The 24,619-nt window shown below is 40.2% G+C and overlaps 1 protein-coding gene across 1 annotated transcript in view; it reads right to left on the minus strand.

Moving 5' to 3' along the window:
- The window catches only part of CCNB3 (cyclin B3), a 104,522-nt gene extending 92,926 nt beyond the window's left edge, over nt 1-11,596 (minus strand). The window contains exons 1-3 of the mRNA XM_049871857.1: nt 11,522-11,596; nt 8,751-8,837; nt 2,704-2,834 (exon numbers count right to left, since the gene is read on the minus strand). Coding sequence (XP_049727814.1) covers nt 2,704-2,834; nt 8,751-8,837; nt 11,522-11,596 — 293 coding nt within the window. The remainder of the gene's footprint in view (nt 1-2,703; nt 2,835-8,750; nt 8,838-11,521) is intronic.
- Nucleotides 11,597-24,619: the final 13,023 nt, after the last annotated feature.

Here is a 24,619-nt window from a genome sequence, read left to right on the forward strand (position 1 = left end):
AAGTAGAACTGCCCCATGGAGTTTCCTGGGCCATGGTCTTTATGGAAGCAAATTTTCAGGTTTTTGCTCCTGCAGAGCCACTAGTGGGTTCAAGCCACCCACCTTTCAGTTAGCAGCTGAGTGCTTAACCATTGTGTTACCAGGGCTCCCTATCAATATAACCTGCCTACTTACTTTCAGTTACACAAACACAAACACTTATCTATACAAGTATATTTAGAGATTATGTCAAGGAAATGGCTCAAACAGTTGTGGAGGCTGGCAAGCCCCAAATCTATGGGTCGGGCATCAGGCTGGAGGCTTCTCCTGACTCACAAAGTTGTGGGAGGTCATGAATCCCAAGATCTGCGTGTCAGGTGGAAGGCTGCTAGCTCACAGGGCTGCAGGAGCTGGTGAATCCCAATATCTGCAGGTCAGGTGGCAGGCTGCTGGCTCACATCCCAAGAACCACAGGTAAGAGGATGACTAACAGGATGCAGGATCCACAGCATGTGAGCTTTGGCAGAATATCCATATATACTGGATGCAGGCCACACCTTCAAGGGAACTTCCTTTTCAACTGCGTGGCTGCTCATATCAGATTACAAAATGGGGGATGAACTACATCAGATCACAAAACGGAGGATGATTGTATCATCACATAAATGCCAAACTACATCATTACATAACTGCCAAACCACTGAGAATCATGGCCCAGCCAAGCTGACACACAACCTTAACCATCAGTCTTTATTTAAAAATGATGAGCTTACTTACTACTTTACTAATCCACTATGTATATTAAAAGTGGAAAAATAAAAAGATGAAATGAGGAAAACACAAGATGCCACTTCACACTTACTAGAATAACCATAATTTTAAAAACAGAAAACAGCAAGTGTTAGCAGAAAGGTGGAAAGATTGGAAGCCTCATACTTTGCTGGTGGGAATGTAAAATGGTGTAACCACTGTGGAAAACAGCTTGAAAATTCCCCAATAAGTTTACCATAGAATTACCATATGACCCAGCAATTCTCCTCCTAGGTATATACCCAAAAGAATTAAAAACAGGTGTTCAAACAAAAACTTGTACACAAATGTTCACAGCAGCACCATTCACAGTAGTCAAAAGGTAGAAACAAGTCAAATGTCTGTCAAACTGATGAATGGAAAAACAAGATGTGTTATATCCATACAATGGAATACTATTCAGCAAAAAAAGGGAATGAAGTACTGATACACGCTGCAACACAGATACGCCTTGAAAACATTATGCTGAATGAAAAGAAAAAAAAAGTTGCCATTGAATCAATTCCGACTCACGGCAACCCCATGTGTGAAAGAAGACAGTAACAGATGACCACATTATTATACAATTCCATTTATATGAAATGCCCAGAATAGGCAAATCTACGGAGACAGTAAGTAGATTAGTGGATATCTAGGACTGGGGAATGAGAGGATTGAGAGGTGATAGCTAAAGGTACAGAGTTTTTTTTGGGGGGGGGGGTGATAAAAATGTTCTAAAATTGATTGTGGTGATGGTGGCACAACTCTGTGAATACATTAAAAGCCATTGAACTATATGATTTAAATGAATGAACTGTATGGTATGTGAATTATATCTCAATAAAGCTGTTAACAAAAAAAAGCCACTTAGAGTGATGTACGATTATAGTGAACTCTCAGTGTTAACTCTCAGTATTAAAAAAAATAATAATTCCAGACCTATTATTAGTGCCCACTCCAGTGAATCCTGAATGATGGGAAGAAAGGTTTTGGCATTTTATGTGGGTTCTCCTGCTAAAATCAGAATGATGGAAGATATTCAAAAGAAAACAATGTAGAGAATTAAGGTTAAAATATACATGCAAATTCCAGGAATTCCATTTCAATAGAAAAACAAGTAGGGCTAGATACTATCTGGTTTGATTTCTTTCTGTTGGATAATTGGCAAAGTATCCTGCGGATCTGACATGTTAATTTTCTGGAGCTCCCCAATCTCTTCATCTTACCCTTTGGAACTCATGCTTAGCTTGGCTACGGCTATCTAATCTCTTCAAATGCAGAATGGTCAGTCCCTGAAGAAGTAATTCCTACTGGAATAAGGGGAGGACACAGAAAGGTCTCACCTCATTTTCTAACTCCTCTTCCGATAAAAGTTTTTCTATGGCTAAATTCTTTTTCCTTTCCTAGATGGGAATGCTCATATCTACTTGTAAAATATGAAAACAGCTCCCTTTAACAGCTGGAAGAAAAATGTTTTTGGCCTAAGGAGAAAGTAGTTTCTTTCCAGTAACAAGGGACAAGCCTCCCTTCTAAACTTCTAAGGGGAAAAGCAGACTGGCAAGATAGCAGCCAGCTGCTGAGAGTCCCCTAAAAAGTTAAGTTGCCCCAACACCCCCAAGCACAGACTAGCTCAGACGGAAGGAATTACTAAAACGGAGAAAGAGATGAGCACAAGGTCTTTTGGCAAATTCCCTAATGACAACGGGTCTTCCAATATGCAACACTCTATGGAAGAAGAGAGAGAGAAGCCTGTAACTCTTCAGCAACCACAGTTGGGCCCACCCCAGCACCCAGAGCCTCAGCACCCAGGGTTAATATGGTAATCACCACTGTGACTCACCAAACATGTTCTCAGTGGGGACAAAAGGAGGTCAATAATATGACACATTCCTTTACCATTTAAAACAATGGCATCCTGAGACCCCTCTTACTCACGTTTTTAGACTCAACTCATTGTTTTTGGCCAACCCAAGAGCAGGTGTGCTTCCATTTATTTTCTTGAAAACACCATTAGTGAACTCCTTATTGGCCTCTTTCTTGGGCTGGGCAGGTTGACTTTGAGAAGCCTGCAAAAAAAGGAGGAAAGAGGCAGGGAAATAAAGAGAACCACAAATTATCCAATAGGTAGCTCATATTAAGAAAATCTTAAACCATATTCCCACTCTGGGCAGCTTGTTTGGGAGTTCCTAGGAATGATAACTAAAACACTTCACAGCCAGCATGACACTGGTGCCAACCAATCACAATGAAAGCTAGCAGCAAATAACCAGAACGGGAGAACTGGTACATATCAGCTAAACATCAGCTCTAAGGGCTCCCAAGGGATATACTATGTAGTTTTGACCTCCATGCCAGACATACAGGCTGGCAAATAACTGAAAAGATGTCCTGGTAACATCATATTCCACTTTGACCCCGTAAGATGTTTGAGTGAGGGGTGGCAGGGGTTCGGGGGGCAATATAACTGGGTTTGTTGTCTAGATATGCCAAGACCTACAACCTTTTCAAGGTAGACCTATAATACAACAATGCTATCTGTGATACATCGATCTCATCTCATTGAGGGTCAGTTATACTGTACTATTTATTTAACATGGTACTCTGGGGAGTTCCACCAAATACTATAAAAAATACTCATGACTAATTCTATTAAACAGTAGGAGAGATAATGAGACTGTGAATAATGTCAGTAAAAATAAGTTTAAAAATTATATCTTTAAAATGAAACCAATGAACCTAATTATATTTCAAATAAATACCGTAACCATACTAAAGAAAAGGAAGGACAGACTGAGTAACCCAACTAATTTATAAACACAGTATTTGACTATATACCCTCAAGCTATACATCCACAATCATGGCGTGTGTGTGCGTGTGTGTGCGCGTGTATGTGCGCGTGCGCACATGTGTGTGGTGAGAGTAAGGGAGATACTGCAAATAAATCTTGAACTCTTTTCAGTAGATTTGTTTATTTTATGGTATCAGCAAAGCAATTTTGAAACTACTTTAGATGTGTTACAGTACTGAGTAAACGTGTTGATGTTCTTGGGAACCAGAGTTCTCACTGTGGAAGAAGGAACCTACAAAATATGGATTAGGAAATTTAAGAAAGAACCCTATGTGTTGGGATTGGAGTTGTGCAAACGTATGATTTCTTATAGGCATATGTATGTGTATATGCATGTTTAAGTACACATATGTGTATGTATATGTTGTTGTTGTTGTTAGCGGCCAAATCAGCCCCCGACTCATGGCAACCCCATGCACAATGGAATGAAACGCTGCCTGGTCCTGCACCATCCCCATGATCAGTTGGGGATCAGACCGTTGTTATCCATGGGGTTTTCATTAGCTGATTTTCAGAAGCTGACTGCCAGGACTTTCTTCCTAGCTTGTCATAGTCTAGAAGCTCTGCTAAAACCTGTTCACAGCATCATAGCAACATGCAAGCCTCCATTGAAAGATGGGTGGTGGCTGTGCGTGAGGTGCACTGGCTGGGAATTAAACCCAGGTCTCCCTCATGGAAGCTGAGAATTCTACCACTGAAACACTAATGCCTCAGCATGTACATATATACACATGCAGATATTTCCTAGCCCTGACTGCTGAAATTATGAAAAAGCAAAGTCACCCTAGTAGCAATGAGCACACCTAGCACCCAGATCTTGGCCTCCAATACAATTCCCCACTAAAAGGAACCAGAACACCTTGGAGGAATAGTCTACTTCAGGGATAAAACTAGAGGGAATAAGTACAAGATGAGCCTGAAACATCTTTGTATGCTGAAAAGAAAATCCTCAAAAAATTACGAAGTCAGGTCACAAGGACACAGCAGTCCAATTGAAGAGGCTCCTGTTAACCAAATCTGGAACAGTTTAAGCACCAAAATAATTAAATACAATAATAAATAATAAATCACTGAGAAATGAGGAATTCATGAGTTCATATCAATAAAAAATAAATGGGATAAGGGGAGGCTCATGCTTATAGTAGAATGTTAAGAGCAGACTGGTAAATGTGGAGTGAGTACTGGAGTTGAGAAAATCTTCATAAAGATTGGTTCAGGCAAAAATCATCAATGGATACTAAATCTGGGGATATTTTGATTTGATGAGCAGCAGATTATTTGCAGGTCCTTACAGTGTGGCCCACAGACTGTTTTTTAGTTGCAAGAGAAAAAAAACTTTTTAAAGTGGAGAAAACAGGCAACATCTTGACTGGATGATCAAAATTAACATCACCAACGAAGGGCAGATGGACATGATGTGCCTCCAGATGTGAAACCCTGAGAAGGGCAGACATCACCTAACATCATTCCAGTCAAGAACGTATAATACCAATCCAATCACAAGGAAACATCAGACAAACACAAAATAAGCAATGTTTTATTTTAAAAGGGTGGTTGGCAGGATTGTATTCTTCAAACATGGCAATATCATAAAAACAAAGAAAAGTTATGGAAATGTTCCTGATTAAAAGAAGCTAAAAAGACAAGCCAACTAAATGCAATATCTGATCCCAGACCTGATCCTTTACTGGAGGGTATAAATGCTATAAAGGATATTTTAAAGTCAACTGGCAGAACTGCAATAAGACAGTAGACTATATAAAATTATTGTATCAATATAAATTTATAAAGTTGATAACTATAGTGTGGTTATATAAGACAATTTCCCTATTCTTTGAAAACACACACTGAAGTAGTTAGGGGTAAAGAGTCATGATGTATAAGCAAATGATAAAGCAAATGGGATAAAATGTTAACAATAGGTGAATCTAGATAAAGGGTTTATGAGTGCTCTTTGTACGATTTTCCATTTTTGAACTTTTTGTAAATTTGAAGTTATTTCTAAATGAAATGTAAAAAATATATATGTCTTGCTGTCATCAGACAATAATGAGCAACTACAATCCAATAGGGAATTGTTTCTTAGGAACTCGTCATCTACCTCTGTTCTTCAAAGAAATTGGCACAGTTTTCATTTTAACTTTACCTAAAGTTTTACCAACTCTCTATATGTGGAATCGAGATTCAGGATGGGAAAAGAGGTGCATTCTTGGTAGGAGAAAGGTGGTGACTCTAACCCCTAAGGTGAAACTCTCCACTGCCATATGTGAAGGTTCAGAGCACTGATATTATTAGCTCTAAGCTTGAGGGGACCTTTACGTGTACTTCCCCATAATTCTTTCGCCAAGAAAAAAAAATAGAGTTGAAAATCTTATTGACACGAAACCATCTAGGTAACATGGATATAGGCCCTATCTCCTTATCTACTGGCTCTTAAATATGAAAAGTTCTTCCCATGTTAGAATGATAATGTAGAAGGAAAGGGAAAAAAAACCTTACAGATTAACTAATTAAAACAGATCAAATCTTTTTGGCAAGCCAGGACCTCACTGTAGTGAATTCTGAGAAGAAGACAGATATGGGGACATGGAGACCTAGTAATGTTGACTGGAAGAAGCAAATCATCATGTAGGGAATCCTAAGAATTCAGAGAAAGGAGCCTTCAACCCTCAAATAAATGAGCTCAGACATCTGCAGAAATGCCCAACCCTAGGAATGACTTAAAACCAAACCCAAACCCCTTGCCATCGAGTCGATTCTGACTCATAGTGACCCTATAGGACAGAGTAGAACTGCTCCATAGAGTTTCCAAGGAGTGTGTGGTGGATTCGAACTGCCGGCCCTTTGATTAACAGCCATAGCACTTAGAGCCACTACGCCACCAGGGTTTCCAGGAATGACTTAGGTGCCTTGTATTGATGGAGCTTTCTCTGGAAAGCACCAATAACCATTCAAGGTGACCAAAGTGAATCTTAGAACTTGAATGCAAAAGGAAAATGGGCTTTCTGAGCTGCCGGCAAACTAGAGGCAGAGACACTGCTCAGGGTTGCCTTACTTAGATGAGGATGCAGCCTAATGGATATTGAATTTAGTTAGAGAAGCAGGAAGGTTCTGGATATCTGCATGTATTTCCTATTAATGGTATAGTTCATTTGTACTTGTTCTTTCTTAATGATAATATAAACCTCATTTTAAAAAAAAGCAGCATGGAGGCTGGATGAACCCCTGAAACTATTGCCAAGATTAATGTTTAAACCTTAAACCAAAATTATCTCCTGAAGTCTTCTTAAAACCAAACAATAAGCCAAAAACCCACTACCGTTGAGTTGGTTCCGACTCATAGTGACCCTATAGGACAGAGTAGAACTGCCCCATAGAGTTTCCAAGGAGTGCCTGGCAGTTTCGAACTGCCAACCACTTAGTTAGCAGCCGTAGCATTTAACCACTATGCCACCAGTTTCCAAGACCAAACAAAAGTTTAGCTTAACTAGTAAAGAATGTCTGCCCTGAGCACTGTGGTCTTTTAAGATCTATGTATATGGAATCAAATTGACAACAGCAACTTGAAAGATTAGATAGCAACCTTAGGGGGCAGTGAGTTTATATTAAGGGGGAGGAACAACTTGGAAAAGAAGGATGAGAATGGCTGCACAGCTCAAAGAATGTAATCAATGTCACTGAATTGTACATTTAGAAACTGTTGAATTGGTGTATGTTCTGCTGTGTATATTTTCAACAACAACAAAAATAAACTATATATATTTAAAAAAGGACTGAGACCTAGCAAGAAAGTAAGCTGCTCATAGCTGTGAGACCTTGCCTTATCTTACACAGTGTCACCACACTCTCATCAAGGACTCTGGGGGCCAAGGGAAGATACACTAAGATGAGCCACATCTGCTCAAAACTGTGTGGCTACCTTATTTCAGCTGAATTTCTAAATCCTTGGCTAAATAAGCCAGGAAATGAGTCTAACCTTACAGGTGTGGCAAGGGGGAGGAGCGCATCTCTTTCAACCAATCTATAGTAAATCTGAAATGATCCAGAAAACTATAACTTAATCACATACAGTGTAATCTTCATGGGAAAGAAACTGCATTAGCAGAAAGGTCGTCACATAGCACCTATAGAGCAGGGATCCAAAGCAGAGAAAATTATCCAGTACTGCCCAAGGGGGTAAAACATTATGAGTAGATAAAACTATTCTGGTAGCCGCATAAGTACCTTCTATTGTGGAGAGCACACAGCTCCCCAGGTTTCCCTGCAGCCTAGATGAAACAGACTTCAAAATCAATATTGGGCAAGTTCCTTATCTGTAAAGTAGAGATAATCATAGTATCTACCGCATAGGTTATATGTGGATTAAGTAAGTTAATGCAAGTAAAAGTGCTTAGAATTGTGCCTAGCACATGGTAAGTACCCAGTAGGTGTTGTTATTATTTTCTAAGACCAAAGATTATCTTTGGCCTGATTCTATATTCAATTAGCAACTTTCTAACAACTGATTCTGATTTTTGCTGGTACTTTAGTAATACCAGAAGGGAGACGACTTGGAAGTGAATTTGAGAAGTCTATGTCAAAACTGAGTTTCTGGATCTTCACAGTTGAAGACCAGATTGTGGAACAATGGTTCTGTACTTTAGGGGACATTTTTGATTGTCACTGTGCCTGGGGTGTTGCTAGAATTTAATGCCTGGGGCCAGAGATGTTGACTAAGGTCAGTCCTACACAATAGAAAAACTGTCCTTCCCCAAATGTTCATAGTGCTCAAATTGATAAACATTGCCCTCGACTAACAATGACTGCACCAAATTACTTACCTCCAAGGCCTAGGCAGCAAGCTGAGCCATCTCTGGACTTTATCTAAATACAATATGCCATAGTTCTCATAATTAACTATAATTTCATATCTGATATTTACTCTGCTGCTTCCAGAGAATTCCACCAACTGACTCAGATGTACCAGTAGAAGAACGCCTGCAGTTTCTAAAATTGGGTCATTAATTCTAAACGAAGTTTTCACTCAACATTCCAGAGAGGGTCAGGGTCTGGAAAACAGGGCAGGTCCCTCAAGAAAGAGGTTGTCTAAGCCTTAGGCAAAACCATAGCAAAAGACTGGACTGGCATATTCACATTGGTAAGATCTTCAAAAGCTGATCTCTTTTTGAGTGTTCCCTGAGGTGCAGATGGAGACATCTTTGTTTGGTAATTCTCCCTCCTCTAAAAAGGTACAAGAGGTAAATAAGTATGTTCAATTGTGAACAGTCACTTCAGGGGAACTTGGGTCATCTTTGGGGTTCAAAAAGAAACTCCAAAATCTCCAAGAAACTGGGGATATATATAATAAATCCCAATAAACTAAAACAAGAGGAAATTTTGGCACTCAGACCTGCTTCTAGTGTTCCTGAAGAAGGTAGTCACTGATGGAGACAAGGCTGTGAGAAAGCAAGATGACCTTCAGTGTAACTCTCAGAATTAGCAAAACAGCATGGTGAAGCTATTTTAGTCTCTGCAATTCTCCTTACTCCTCTCATATTTATACTTATCCTATCCAAGATTATCACTACCACCACAACCACCCACTGCTCCTAGTCATTCCTTTAATAAGAATGCTCTCAGGTATATCAGTTCAATAATTTAATAAATATTTAAGTATATCTTTTTTTATGTTAAGTAACTGATTTAAGTCATTCCCAACAAGGACAACTGCACACAATCCCAGATACTGGTCCAGGACCATCAATTTACTAGCTATTGACCTTGGACAAATCACTTAATCTCTAAGTCTCAATTTTCTTATCAGTAAAATTGGAAGGATAATCTACCTTACAGGGTCCTTGAGGACCAAATAAGAGAATAGATGTAAAAATAAGTCTGTATAAACTGTAATGGGACAGAAATAGTACTTGAGAAGTATATAGTCTGATATGACTGTAAACCCCACAGAGAAAATTTCGTATTTTAAGAATAAAATTTGGCAAAGCAGATTAATTTCTAATTATTTATTTATATAACAGAGGAATAGGTGAAGGGAAGAAGGGTAAATATTTTGGATCAGAGGGGGCTTTCTTTCTAAGTATTGTGTATCTGAGCTTGACTTACCCCATTCACAAATGAGTTAAGACCATCTCTATGGGGTTAGAGGTGAGGGGAAAAAATCACACAGTAAGGCTCTTCCACCTCCAAAAGCTTTTTTTTTTTTTTTGGTAAAAGTCTCAGATTCCCCTTATGAAATGAGAACAAACCCTGCCTACCCACATAAAAGAGTTGTTATAATGTGAAGGAGAACAAACTATGTGTTCTGTTCTCCATCTATACCATGAACAGTTAGAACATGGCACATAAAGTGATCAGAGAATTGGATTAATAATGCAATAGATCAGTCCAATAGTGTAGAGCCATCCTGGAATAGTTGAGGAGAATTACGTATGCTTTCTAATGAGTCAAGATAAAAAAATAAGTAAACTATTAGGCTTTTATCTAGTTCACAATAAAAAAAAAACCCTGGAGAAAATAATGAGCAAAAATTAAATATAATTTTCTTATGTATTAGCTAAGAAATAAACTGCCAAACTGTAATCCAATCCCTGCTTAATACTACTGGAAGAAATAATAAGCCAAAATAAAAATTAATAGTTGAAGCTTCACACAATAAAACTTAGATTTGCAAAATATGCCCAAGAAAATTAAATTTGTTATATAAAAAAAAAACTTACAATGACAGAGCTTTAATCAGAAAATTTTTTATGGACAAAAAGTTGATCAATGCATCAAATCTTTCTTGCCAAATTTACACAGGAAAAAACATTTGGCCCCTCCATGAAAATCATTTTAATAAGACAAAAATGAAAATGTTTATTATATTTTTATCTGTGTAGAAAGAAAACCAATCGAGGAAATTAAATAGGCCTCCCTGGTGGCACAGCAGTTAAAAACTCAGCTGCTAACCAAAAGGTTAGCAGTTCGAATCCACCAGCCACTCCTTGGAAACCCTATAGGGCAGTTCTGCTGTGTCCTATAGGGTCTCTATAAGGTGGAACCAACTCAACGGCAACAGGTTTGGGTTTTGGAATGATGCTGCGACAGGAAATACTCTCTTGATGAAGACTCATCAGTGTTAATATAATTCTGATTACAATATGTATGATGATGAGCAGAGAACACCCCAGAGTCAGAACGACGATGTCAAACTATTCACCAGGTCAAAACAGCAGAGTCAAAATGTACCCATTCTTCTAATCTAATAGCTATAAAATGCATGGTAATACAATCTGTTGACCTAATTTTTATACTCATCCCAGAATGTACTAAACAGGCTCGCACAAGGTGCTTTGAGATTCTCAGGGAAAGTAAGAGTCTAGAAGTGATCATTAATGAGGGCTGAGTTTTGTTTGGTTTTAAAGGTTGTGGAGGGCGATCTTCATTTTAGCCGTGCATTTCTGGGAAAGAAGAGTTCTCACTTTCTTCTCAAGTTCTAATTTGCTGGTATTCTCCAATTACAAGGACTGCTACCGCTTCCTACTTTCTCAGATTAAAGCAGACACATTCCAAAAATTCAGGGATTAGAATAGGGACTGATAATGATAGTATCTACCTCATAGGGTTATATGCAGATTGAGTGAGTTGATCCAGGTAAAAGTGCTTAGAATTGTGCCTAACACATGGTAAGTAATCTGTAGGTGTTAGTTATTATTATTTTTGAGGTCTAAAAACTACCTTTGGCCTGGTTCTATACTGAATTAGTAACCTTCTAAAAATTTATTCTGATTTTTGCTGGTACCTTAATAATACCAGAAGGAAGATGACTTGGAAATAAATTTGAGAACTCTAAGTAGCCATAGAAATTGGAACCAAAACAGGAAGAGACTACTGAAACATTGTTGAGAGAGACAGCTTGCTCTAACCTTTTCAGATTGGTCATGGTCACTGGGCATAATTTTGCGGGACTTGGAACTTTGGAGTGGCAGTGGCAGTGGCATCTCTTACAGACTCAGCAGTGGTTTGTCAAAGGCACAGCTGCAATCAGAAAGGGACTCTTTAAAACACATTCACCAGGAACATCACAGAATTCTCTGGAAGTCCTTGAGAAAACCTAGTCTCTCAATAGCATCTCCCGAAGAAAATCAACTTTGTAGTCAGGCAAACCTGGATAGAAATCTTGGTTCTATCAAAATTAACCTGTGGCAAGCGAATTAAACATCCTGAGCTTCAGTTACCTCTTCTGTTAAATGGAGATAATTATACCTACTTCTACAAGACATCATTCAAATTAAATGAGCTACTCTATGTAAAAAGCCCATTTCTATGTGCCTGCCATCCTCTTTAGGCACTGGGACTATGGCCCAGTCCCTAGTTTAGGCCTAGTAACACTGAGGACAAAATTACATCAGAGTTTAGCATTGAAAACAATCATGGATATGACAGTCATACAAATATGGAGGTCAGCTGGTAAACCAAATATTCTTTAAAAGGCATAAGGTCTTGGCCACAGCAATAATAATGGCCCTAGAGAGAAGACAAGAGAATGCACTGCACACACACCACATATACACATGTACACACATGTACAGACAGTATCCAATGGATGCATTCAATCAGGAGAAACTGTAATTCATTTGCAGATACCTGTTGTTGTTGTTAGGTGCCGTTGAGTCAGTTCCAACTCAGTGACCCTATGCACAACAGAACGAAACACTGCGCGATCCTGTGCCATCCTTACAATCGTTGTGGGAAAAAGATTCAGAAGATAACAGCAGAAGGAACTAACTTACTAAAAATCACTTCACATAACTTAAGAAGCCCTAGTGGTGCAGTGGCTAAAGCGTTCAGCTGCTAACCAAAAAGTCAGCAGTTCAAACCCACCAACCCACCAGGTGCTCCTTGGAAACCCTGTGGGGCAGTTCTACTCTGTCCTATAGGGTCGCTATGAGTCAGAATCAACTCGACAGCAATGGGTTTTTAAGGACCTTTTAGACCTGTTATACATAGGATCACTATGAGTTGGAACCAACTTGACACTACCTAACAACAAGGACCTTTTAGGAGCCCTAGGGAAGCAGTGGTTAAGTGCTTGGCTGCTAACCAAAAGGGCGGCAGCTTTGCTCTGTCCTATACAGTCGCTATAAGTCAGAATTGACTCAAAGGCAATGGGTTTGGTTTTTTGTGTGTTTAAGTACCTTTTAGTGTAAGTCCTCAAAAGCTAGGACACACTTACGTGTCTTACAAGAAAGTACATTATTAGGAGGAATCCTTTTTTGAATGCACAAGAAACCCTTTCCACTCAAATACAACTTCCTTTCCCACCCCACCCACATTCAATTTCCAAGTTAAACTACATTTTATAAAGAACAGGCTTCCCTAAGAGAGACCCTAAAAGCAAAGCAACAAATGTATCACTATGTATCAGATACTTCAGGCAATAAGGTTACAAACACAAAAACAACATGAATCCTATCCTAGAAGTAGTCACCTGCACAGTTCTAGCATTTACATAAAAACATAACAAATACTTTAATAAAAGTAGATACAAAGTACTGTAAAAACATGATAAAAGTCAGTAATCTTATGGGGCAAAGAGGGCCAAGGGAGGCTTCATAGAGGTACTAACATTTGATTTAGATTTAAAAGACAAACAGGTTCCCAAGTAGGCTAGAGAGCTTTCCAGACCAAAAAAAAAAAAAAGCCAACTCCAGGGAGAGGCATGATCATGGAGAAGGACCTCCAAGTTGTCTGGAATGTGGAGCATAAAGAATGTTTGAAGCCCCCAAATAGCTAAAGCAATGTTGAAGTAGAAGAATAAAGCAGGACTCAAATTTCCTGATTTTAAAACATATCATATAGCTATAGTAATCAAACAGCCTGGTACCGGTATAATAATAGACACATACACCAATGGAAAAGAATTGAGAGTCCAGATATAAACCCACAAATCTATGGTCATCTGAGTTTTGACACAGGTGATAAGTCCATTAGATGGTAGAAAGAAGCGTTCCCTCGATAATTGATGTTGGGGAAATTGGATTTCCACATGCAGAAAAACAAAATAGGATCCATGCCTTACACCGCACACAAAAACAAATTCAAAATGGATTAAAGGCCTAAATGTGAAAACTAAAAACATAATATTCTTAGAAGAAAATTCAGGGTCAAGGTTGTTGGGCCTAGCTTTTAACAATGGATTATCCAATATAATAACAAAAGCACAAACAGCAAAGGCAAAATAAGTAAAAGGTACCTCACAAAAATTAAAAACTTTTGTTCTTCAAAAGAATTTACAAAAAAAGTGAAAAGGCAACCATACATCCAATAAGAACCCAATAGCCAAAATATATATAAAACTTTAATGACAACAGAAAAACAAATAACCCAATCCAAAAATAGGCAAAGGATTTGAATATGCATTTCACCATACAAGATATTCAAATGGCCACCAAACAAATGAAATGATGCTGAACATCATTAGACATCAGAGAGATGCAAATCAAAATCACAATGAGATACCATTTCACTCCCACTAGAGCCTTGGTGGAACAGTGCTTAAGAGCTATTGCTGCTGGTCCACTACCCCCTCTCTCTTCTCTTGGTGTCTGCTCCTCCCCTAGTGGCACCAAGCCCAGAGCTGGTCTGGCCTTTTCAAACTTGATATCCTGTCCCTTGATTTGGAAGTCATTCCAAAGTCTTCAAAGTTTACCCCTCTTTTCACCCAGCAAGTTTATGTCTAAAATTCAATCCAGGAAAAGAATCAAGAATACATACAGCAGAGGCAGGGCCAAGATGGTACAGTATTCAGATACTTTCTGTGGTCCCTCTTACAAGGACCCCCAAAAAACAAGTGAATCAATTATATATGACAATCTAGGGGCCCTGAATATCAAAGACAAAGTTGAGGAATCAGACTGAGCAGCAAGGGGAGGGAGAGACAGTTCAGAAGAAGCAAGAAGTTGCCAGACCTGGCCTGACTGGCACTGGCACTGGCACCCTGCAGGCTGGATTGACTAGCATGCGAAGGGTGAGGCAGGCAGTGGCACTTGTGATGCATTTTCCACATCGGGAGAGAATGAGCAGCAGAGAGTCTGCTCAAGCCTCCAGAACCAGCGAGAAACAGTGCTCAGTTGGCAAAAGTACAAGCGTCTAACCTACTACGTGAAGCAAACCCCCCCCCTTTTGAGAAGTACCTCTCTCCCATTTACTTGCCCCCTTCCCCCTCTGCTCCGTGTCCAGTCCAGCTTCAGTGACTGCTAAGCCCCCTAGGCTGGAGGAAGGACCCGTTGCGCATCCTGAACCATTCTCCCAGCTTTGGAGATGGAACAAATTAACAAACAAGAAAAAATAATCTACCAGCTACCCTAGTCAGGAACTCAGGGAAGGCACAGCCCCTTTGCCTAGGCACAGGCATAAGGGGTCCACAGACTTTGAATGCCTTTCTCCCCTGCATAGACCTGTGTGGGCCCATTTCAACAGGGTAGGCCCTCATTAACACAGTACAACAGGGTATGTACCTGAAGCCTATTTTCATCTGTATCAGCTATAAGGGGGAGTGGCAGATTTGTGACATTTGACACTGGCCTGCCCATTAAGCAGGGTCCCCACCAATCCACATCAGGGGCCTAAGGACTGGTGGCTCCACCCACTCCACCAAGCCACCCGTGACAGGGGTCCAAGAATAAGTGGTGACTCCCAGTCCTTACAGCCAACAGCATTGGGTGCCCATAGTCCTGCTGCAAACCCCACCTACCTATACACTCTAGAACAGAGACACGCCTTCAACCCAGACACTCAGGGGCAGCATGACACCCTACCACAGCCAGATACCTAGGCTTACTCCATTCACCTCTGCCCATCTAGGACTGTAGGTGAGAGCCAGTACCATACACTCAGTGACTGATGGCCTGGACACCTGAGCTAAATCCACACAAGAAAAGTAAATGGACTCTTGGGCTCACATATCTAGTTAACAGCTCTAGCCACCTGGAGACAGGACGTGAGAGCTTCAAAGATGCCAATAATCAAACTAGCTCACACGACCAGCCTATTTGGGTATATCAAAACAAGGAGCTAGGACACAGTAAGCAAACATAAAATAAATAAATATAATAGCTTATTGATGGCTCGGAGACAACAGTCAATATCAAATCACATAAGTAGGCAAACCATGATGGCTTCAGCAAGCCACTAAAACAAAGAATCAAGAAACCTTCCAGAGGAAAATAGTTTTTTGGAATTACCAGAGGTAGAATTCAAAAGATTAGTATACAGAACTCTTCAAGAGATCAGGAAGGAGATCAGGCAAAATGCAGAACCAGCCAAAGAACACAAGATAAAGCAAGAGAGGAACTTAAGAAGGTTATACAAGAGCATAATGACAAATTTAACAGGCTGCAAGAATCCATAGAGAGAAAGCAAACAGAAATCCAAAAGATTAACAATAAAATTTCAGAATTAGACAACTAAACAGAAAGTCATAGGAGCAGAGCTTAGGTCATGGAAGTCAGAATTAGTGAGATTGAAGATAAAGCACTTGACACAAACTTATTTGAGAAAAAATCAGATAAAGGAATTTTTTTAAATGAAGACACCCTAAGAATTATGTGGGATTCTATCAAAAGTAATAACCTACAAGTGATTGGAGTACCAGAACAGGGGGGATAATGGAAAATACAGAGAGAATTTTTGAAGATTTGCTGGCAGAAAAATTTCCTGGTATCGTGAAAAATAAGAAGATATCTATCCAATAAACTCATTGAACCCCACACAAGGTAGATTCAAAAAGAATGTCTCCAAGAAATATTATAATCAAACTTGCCAAACCAAAGATAAAGAGAGAATTTTAAGAGTGGCTAAGGATAAATGAAAAGTTACCTACAAAGAAGATTCAATTAGACTAAGCTCTGACTACTCAGCAGAAACCATGCAGGCAAGAAGGCAATGGGATGACATATACAAAGCCTTGAAGGAAATTGCCAGCCAAGAATTATATATCCAGCAAAACTGTCTCTCAAATATAAAAGTCAGATTTGACATTTCCAAATAAACAGAAGTTTGGGAAATTTGCAAAAGCCAAACCAAAATTAAAAGAAATACTAAAGGGAGTCTTCCAGTTAGAAAATCAATAACATAAGATAACAACCCAAGACTAGAACACAGGACAGAACAGCCAGATATCAGTCCAGACAGGGAACTCACAAAAATAAATCAAATCTAAAACACTGAAAATAGGGAAACAGAGATGTCAATATGTAAAAGATGACAACATTAAAACAAAAAAGAGGGACTAAAAACTACAGTCATATATCTTCCACGTGGAGAGGAAGTCAAGGTGGTAAAAAGAAATAAAAGATTGATTTAAACTTAGAAAAACAGGGGTAAATATTAAGGTAACCACAAAGGAAACTAACAATCCTACACATCAAAAAAAAAAAAAAAAAGATGAGAAAGATATCTATCCAAGAAGCTCATGAAAAGTGACAGACAACTCAAGAGAAAGTCATAGGGGCAGAACTGAGGCAATGGAAGTCAGACAGAGATGGGAGAAACCCCAAGACTATGGCCCCTGGACACCCTTTTAACTCAGTTTGAAGTCACTCCTGAGGTTCACCCTTCACCCTTTAGACAGGTCTATGAGGTCAGCGACAACACACATGAGGGACTTGCTTCATAGTTCATTCATGTATACAAGACTAATGGGCACACCAGCCCAAAAGCAAAGAGAAGAAGGCAGGACGGGACAGGAAAACCAGACAGATGGAAATAGGGAACCTGGGGCGGAGAAGGGTAGAGTGTTGACACATTACGGGGTTGTCAATCAATGTCACAAAACAATTTGTGTATTAACTGTTTGATGAGAAATTAATTTGCTTTGTAAACTTTTACTAAATCACAGTAAAAATTTTAAGATGTTGAAAATAAAAGTTGTACACCTGTAAAAATGTGAATTGGTAAAAGTGTGAAAGATAGATTTACAACCACAACAACAAAAAGAGCAGCTGCTGAGGCTACGTACGTACAACCAAATACCTTATGGGTTTTGTTCTCTTGGTTTGGAGGTTTAGGGTCATAGTTTCATCGGCCATTCCAGTTAATTGGCCTAATATTGTGTTTACTGCTTCCGCTCTATCTCCTCGTTCATTGTGCAGTGTCTGCCTACAGTCTTAAAAGCTTGCAAGTGGCCATCCAAGGTACATCAATTAGTCATTCATCTGGAGCAACGGAAGAAAAGTCAGGAATAGGAGGAAGAAATGGAATGTGTGGCTAATTGCCTGCAGGAACAACTGCCTCCTTTGCCATGAGACCAGAAGAACTAGATGGTACCCGGCTACCATTATTGAACATTTTGATCAAAGATTGTAAGAAGAATCCTGATCAAAAGCGAGAAAATGTAGAACAGAATTACAAATTCTCATGGAATTCAGATTGTATGGAGCCATGGAAGCAGGCTGAAGCCCTGAAACTATTACCCTGAGAGAATCTTTAAATTTTAAACCAAAAATATCTCCTGAAGTTTTCTTAAAACCAGACAATAGTTTAGCTTAACTTGCAAAGAATGTCCACCTTGAGCACTGTGTTCTAAGAACTATTCATATGGAATCAAATTGACAACAGCAATTCAAAAGATGAATTAGGAAACTTAGGGGGAAGTTAAAGTTACTTGGGGAGGAACTATTCAGAAAAGGAGGGTGAGAATGGTTGTACAACTTGAAGAATGTAATCAATGTCACTGAATTGTACATGTAGAAACTGTTGAATTGGTGTATGTTCTGCTGTGAATATTCTCAATAACAACAACAACAAAGTAAATTATAAAAGAAAAAGTTCATCATGTGTAACAAGGATGTGAAATTTCCACACAGACACACAGAAAATGTTAGGGAGGAGGTAGAATGGGGCTGACAGGCTAAGCTGGGGTGGTAAGAAAGGGAAGCAGAGAAGAGTACAGCTTGAGGAAAAGGCTTAAGAAAGGGGAAAGGCTGGTTTGGGTTTTGCTTTGGATGGAGTAGCATAACCATTTTGTTAAGTGAGGAAAAGCCAGTATAAGTATGTGTCCTTACATTTATAACCCCGGATGATCCTCACAACAAAATTGTGAGAGTAGGCTGGGCAGGTACTATTCACCATTTTACAGTCCCAGATGTGTTAAGTGACTCACCACCTAGGGTCACAAACTATTATCCAGCACAGATCACCCAGCTCTTTCCAGAGCTCTAATTCATGGATTCAGGCTGATCATGCTCAAAAACATTCCAAAACAGTACAAGGTCTGAAGAGAAAGGCAGTGTAGAAAGGAGGTAGAATGAGCAAGGGTTTTGTAGTCTGAACAACTGGCCTTCTAAACCAGCCAACTTAGCACCTTTGAGTCTCAGTTTCCTTATTTGCATAACAGCTACAACACTATTTACTTGCAGAGAAGACCTGTTGCTCAAATATAAGTTTGTGTGTAAGAAGCCTCAGGGTAAGCATTCAATAAGTGGATTCAATAAGTGGTATCTTCTTACTCTCCTTCTCTTCCCCCAAAATCCAACACTATTTTCCATCTCATCCTTCAAAACTCAGCCAAGCAGAAATAAAGCTAAATTGGATGCACCCACCCTTATCTGCACTGTTTGAAAAATACTTACTTCACTACTATTATTCACATCTCATACAATTATTTTATGGATGATCAAAGACTCATGGTCTGAAACCTTTACCTTTCAAAAGGAAAGAAAAAAGCTCACCGAAGTCAACAGGCTGGAAAACTCATCTGATGAGGTTAACTAAACCTCAAGGTCAGAGAAAATAAAGTTATTTAGATGATTGTCATTTATCCTCTTCATTGTCCTGGACATTAATCACTTGCTTTGGGGCATACACACAGTAACTTAGGTAATCTCCCTACCTCTGAGTTAGGGGTGGGGGACTGACACCATCAAAAACATCCTTTCGTAAAACCATCTGCAGAACACTCTTGGCTTCTACCACCTACAGAACACTGAGCCTTACTTGAACAATTAGAATCCTTTCCACTTTCCAGGCTTTTTGTCTCCACTACACACACACTGATAGATGCTGGAGACCGTGCTGGGTATCCCAGGGCTGGTGCTGAGACCCACACAGGGGCAGAGGAGCTAAGCTGACCAAGAAAGTCTATAGGAATGAGTAGGGGCTTTATTTTATATGTAAAGGCAGGTTACAGACACCAAGGCCCTGAGGAAGGAAGGCAGCATGGTGTGAATGAAAGCAGCACTGGGCTGGCAAGAAGAAGGCCTACAGTTTAGTTCTGGCCCTGCCCCTAGCTGACTGGGTGATGTCAAGTCCCTTCCCCTCTCTAGGCCTCAGTTTCCCCACCTAATAAAATGAGGCCATGAGACCAAAGCCCCCTTGCTATTGAAAGTGTGATTCATGGACCATCAACATTAGCATCACCTGGGAGCTTGTTAGCAATTCAAAATCTCAGGCCCAAAGCTAGGCCTACCAAATTGGAATTTGAAAGTAAACAATATCCCAGGTGATTTGCATGTACATTTAAGTTTAAGAAGCACTGTTCTAGGGTTCTTTCAACCTCTGACATTCTAGGATTCTAAGCGGACCATAGGAGAGAGCGGTGAAAAGTCTGAGCTGACGGGGGTTGAGGTCAGGGATAGAAGAGAGCAAGGCAGTGTATTGTAAAAGGGGTTAAAAGGAAAAGAGGGTAAATATTTCCATCCTCCTTCATATCCTTCAACTTGTAGGTTCAAAAAACTCCCTTCAAGTAGCATGCTCCGACTTAAACACATCTGATCCCTCAGGACTTGTGGATGAAATCGGGCCCTGCACTTAAGACGTTTTGTAAATGTACTCTGATTCAGGCACGTGTCCTGGTCGCTCCATCTAAAAGATGGGACCCAGTCTCATTTGCTTTGCTTTCTCACCTCCAATACACATTCCTCGGCCAACCTCTTAAGGGGCTCACTCAGCACACTGCTGAGAGGAGGAGACAAAGGTTTTGTCACAGGGCCGCCGTGCATCTCGGCAAAAGAAAACAGTGTTTAACAGGGGGCTGGAGCAACCCCAAGAACTGACCAGCCGGTGACAGAGCAGTAAAAGCCTGAAGGCGCCTACCTTACACCGAGACTGAGGGCAGAGCAGGAAAAACCATGGACGCACCTCTAGACCAGGAGAGACCTCCAAATGAACGGAGCTCAGTGTCTCGGTGTCGAAGAGCCTCGTGTAGGTCTACACCTGGGCGGTGCTCCCTCCAATCAGCCCAGTAACTGATTTTGAAAACCACAGCCCTAGGCGCAAGCGCAGTTGTGACTGGCCATCTGCAACCTGCATTCGCTAGCAAGCAGAAGCAGGGCTGCGCATTTTAAAATTGAACTCGGGCTAATGGTCTTCGCATTTGGGCGTGGTTTCGAGTACAATTGGTTGGCAAGCTGGAGTACTGTCTCTTTAAAGAAGCCTTTTCATTTAACCCTGCTGGAGGATGGAAAGGGTGTCTGTATAATATAGGTTAAAACCAATTCAAACGTTAATAACCCCTTATAGAGCCTAAAGGAGCCCTGGTGTCACAGTGGTTATGTGCTCCACTACTAACAGAAGGGTCAGCGGTTCCAACCCACCAACCACTCAGTGGGAGAAAGTTGTGGCAGTCTGCTTCTGTAAAGATTACAGCCTAGGAAACCCTATGGGGCAGTTTATACTGTTGTATAGGGTCTCTATGAGTCCGAATGACTTGACAGCAATGGGTTTATAGAGCCCAACTTTAACTCCTGCAGGCTTCACAAATCGCCCTGTGAGGGAAGCAGGGCAGAAATAATTGCCGCTATTTTATGGATGAGCACCTGAACTGCAGAGAGCTAAGAGTAAAAAAAAGTAGCTAACATTAATTCATCACTGTGTTGTTGTTATTGGGTGCCTTCGAGTGGATTCTCGACCCCATGTGACAGAGTAGAATTGCCTCATAGGGTTTTCTTGGCTATAATCTTTATGGAAGCAAATCACCAGGTCTTTCTCCCACAGAGCAGCTGGGTGGATTCAAACTGCCAACCTTTCTGTTAGTAGCAGAGCCCTTAACCAGTTGCACCACCGAAAAAACCCCAAAACCAAATCCATTGCTGTCAAGTTGATTCCAACTCATAGTGACCCTATGGGACAGAGTAGAACTGCCCCGTAAGGTTTCCAAGGCTATAATCTTTCTCTCCCAAAGTGGCTTGTGGGTTCAAACTGCCAACCTTTCGGTTAGCAGCAGAGCACTTAGCCACTGCACCACCAGAGCTCCTTAATTCAGCACTGTTATTATTGTTGTTGTGTGCCATGGAGTCAATTCCAACTCGTAGCGATCCTATAGAGCAGAGTAGAACTGCTGTAATCTTTAAGAGAGCAGATAGCCAGGTCTTTTCTACCGCGGAGCAGATAGTGGGTTAAACTACCAACCTTTCAGTTACCAGCTAAGTGCTTTACCATTGCAACACCAGGACTCCTTTAATTTAGTACTAGCTCTATGTTAACCTTATAAATCTTTTATCCCTTTAAATCCTGCCCAACATGATAGGTACTTTTATTATTGCCATTTTACAGATGACAAAGGAGTCCCTGGGTGATGCAAATGGCTAAGCACTGGACTACTAACTGAAAGGTTGGCAGTTCAAACCCACCCAAAGGCTCCTTAGAAGTAAGGCCTGGCGAACTGCTCCTAAAAGGTCACAGCCTTGAAGACCCTATACAGTACAATTCTACTCTGCACACATGGGGTCTCCAGGAGTCTGAATCAATTTGACAGTGACCAATAACAACAACAGATGAAAAAAGTATAGCTTGGTAACTGCCCAATATCACCAACCTACATTGTTGCAAAGAAGGTACTACAAGCCCAATATTCTCATTCATTTCAGAGATTCATTCACTCGCTTAACGAAATATTTATTGAGCACCTGCTTTGTGCCAGGAACTAGAAAAAATACATATGATAAATTGACAAAAGACTTGCAGAATTCGTAACCATGCCCTGTCCTCTGAGGAGGCAAAGAGAAAATGGAGATGCCAGGGATAAAACCTAGGACTTTCTACATGTACAGCAGGTATTCTACCACTGAACTACATCCCTACCTAGATTACTAGTGCATTCTCCTTTTAGTACCTTGTGGCCTCTGCATTAAAGACACAATATTTACATAGTCCCAGGCCGCCTTCTCTTTTTAATCTCCTTAGGTTACTTCATCCAGATTAACAACTTTAAATATCATCTAAAAGCTGGCCCTGAACTCCAGACTCATAAATCCAATTGTCTATTCCACACCTCCCCTTGGTTGTCTAATAGACATCACAGACTCCATATGTTCACAACAGAGCTCTTAATTATCACCTTCTCACCAAAATTGATCCTTCCCGCACTATACCCATCTCAGAAATTGGTACCACAGTAAACCTGTGACTCAAGCCAGAAACCTGGGTATAATGCTTAATTCCTCTTTTCCATCACTTTACCCCCCCCCATATCCAATCCTTCAGCAAGTCCTGTTGATTCTACATTAAAAATATCTTTAATCCATCCACATCTCTATATCTCCACTGCCACCATTGTGTCTTGTTTGAACCACTGTCAAAAGTCTCCAAGCTGGTCTCCCCTTTTCCAGTCTTGTACTTCTCTAATACAAATACTACACAACAAGAACGATCTTTTTTTTTTGATTGTATCATGTCTCTCTCCTGTTCAGTAGATTGCTACAGAAAATCCAAACTCCTTACTCTGATATACAAGGTCCCACCCACCTGATCAACTTCTTCTCATATCACCCTGTTATTCACTCCACTCTAGCCAAAATGGTCTTCTTTCAAAGCCTTGAATAAAACAAACTCCCTCTCCTCAGGATTTTTGCACATGCTGCTCCCTCTGCCTGGAACATTCTTCCCTCCATTCTTTAAATTGCTAGCTTTTCCTCAAACTTCAAGTTTCAGCTTAAATATACCCTCTTCAGAGAGGCCTTCTCTGGCCGTATTATCTAAAGTAGGATTCCCTTCCACCCCCTTGTACACTATCTCAGCCCCTTACTTTTGTTTTAGAGTAATTATTGCTATTTGTATTTTTTAACCTATCTCCGTACTCATGAATGCAAGGTCTGTGATGGTAAGGACCGTATCTATCGTGCTCTATCTCCAGTGATTAGCATTAATAATAACACCAAAAAAAAAAAAACCCAAACCCACTGCCATAGAGTCACTTTCAACTCACAGCAACCCTATAGAACTGCCCCATATGGTTTCCAAAGAGCACCTGGTGGATTCAAACTGCAGACCTTTTGGTTAGCAGCTGTAGCTCTTAACCAGTATGCCACCAGGATTGCCACATTAATAATAGTTCACATTTATTAATTACTTATTATATGTCTGACATTGTTCAAACACAACAATCCTATGAGATGTTATTGTGCCCATTTTACAGATGAGGAACCTGAGACAGAGAAGTTTAGTAACTTGTCCAAAATCACACAGCTAGTAAGTGACCAGACTTGGATTTAGACCCAAACAGTCTGATTCTAGAGCACAAACACGTACCCATTACCTCCCTACAATTTTATATGATTGAAAAATATTTGTTAACTAAGTGAATGCATATCTTCCTGTAAGGGTCATCCTCTGGACAAGTGTCTCACTGAGACGCACTATACGAGCAATGTAGTATTCATATAAGTCACTCCAAGTTTTCTTTAGTCAAGAGAGGAAAAGGCCCACCCATGAAAACAACAGCAACACAAAAACCACACAATTAAGAAATCTCATTTTTCCGATTTCTTCCTAGCTTTTCACAAAAACAAAAAAGCTATTGAGTAAAAGTTGTGATTTTTCCAAATTTTTTTTAATTTATTTTTTCTCTCAGCCTTCATACCTGCTGTTGCCTTAATCTTTCCTTTGGGTTGCAATCAGAGAGAACACTGGGGAAAAAAGGAGACAATCCTTCGACTCCACCATTTCCCAATATTTCCCTCCTCCAAGGCAAAGGACATTCTCATAAACTCTCCTCTCCCTCACACCTGTTTTAAAATCTGCTTTAA

Source organism: Elephas maximus, chromosome X (assembly GCF_024166365.1).
Source record: "Elephas maximus indicus isolate mEleMax1 chromosome X, mEleMax1 primary haplotype, whole genome shotgun sequence".
NCBI lineage: Eukaryota > Metazoa > Chordata > Mammalia > Proboscidea > Elephantidae > Elephas > Elephas maximus.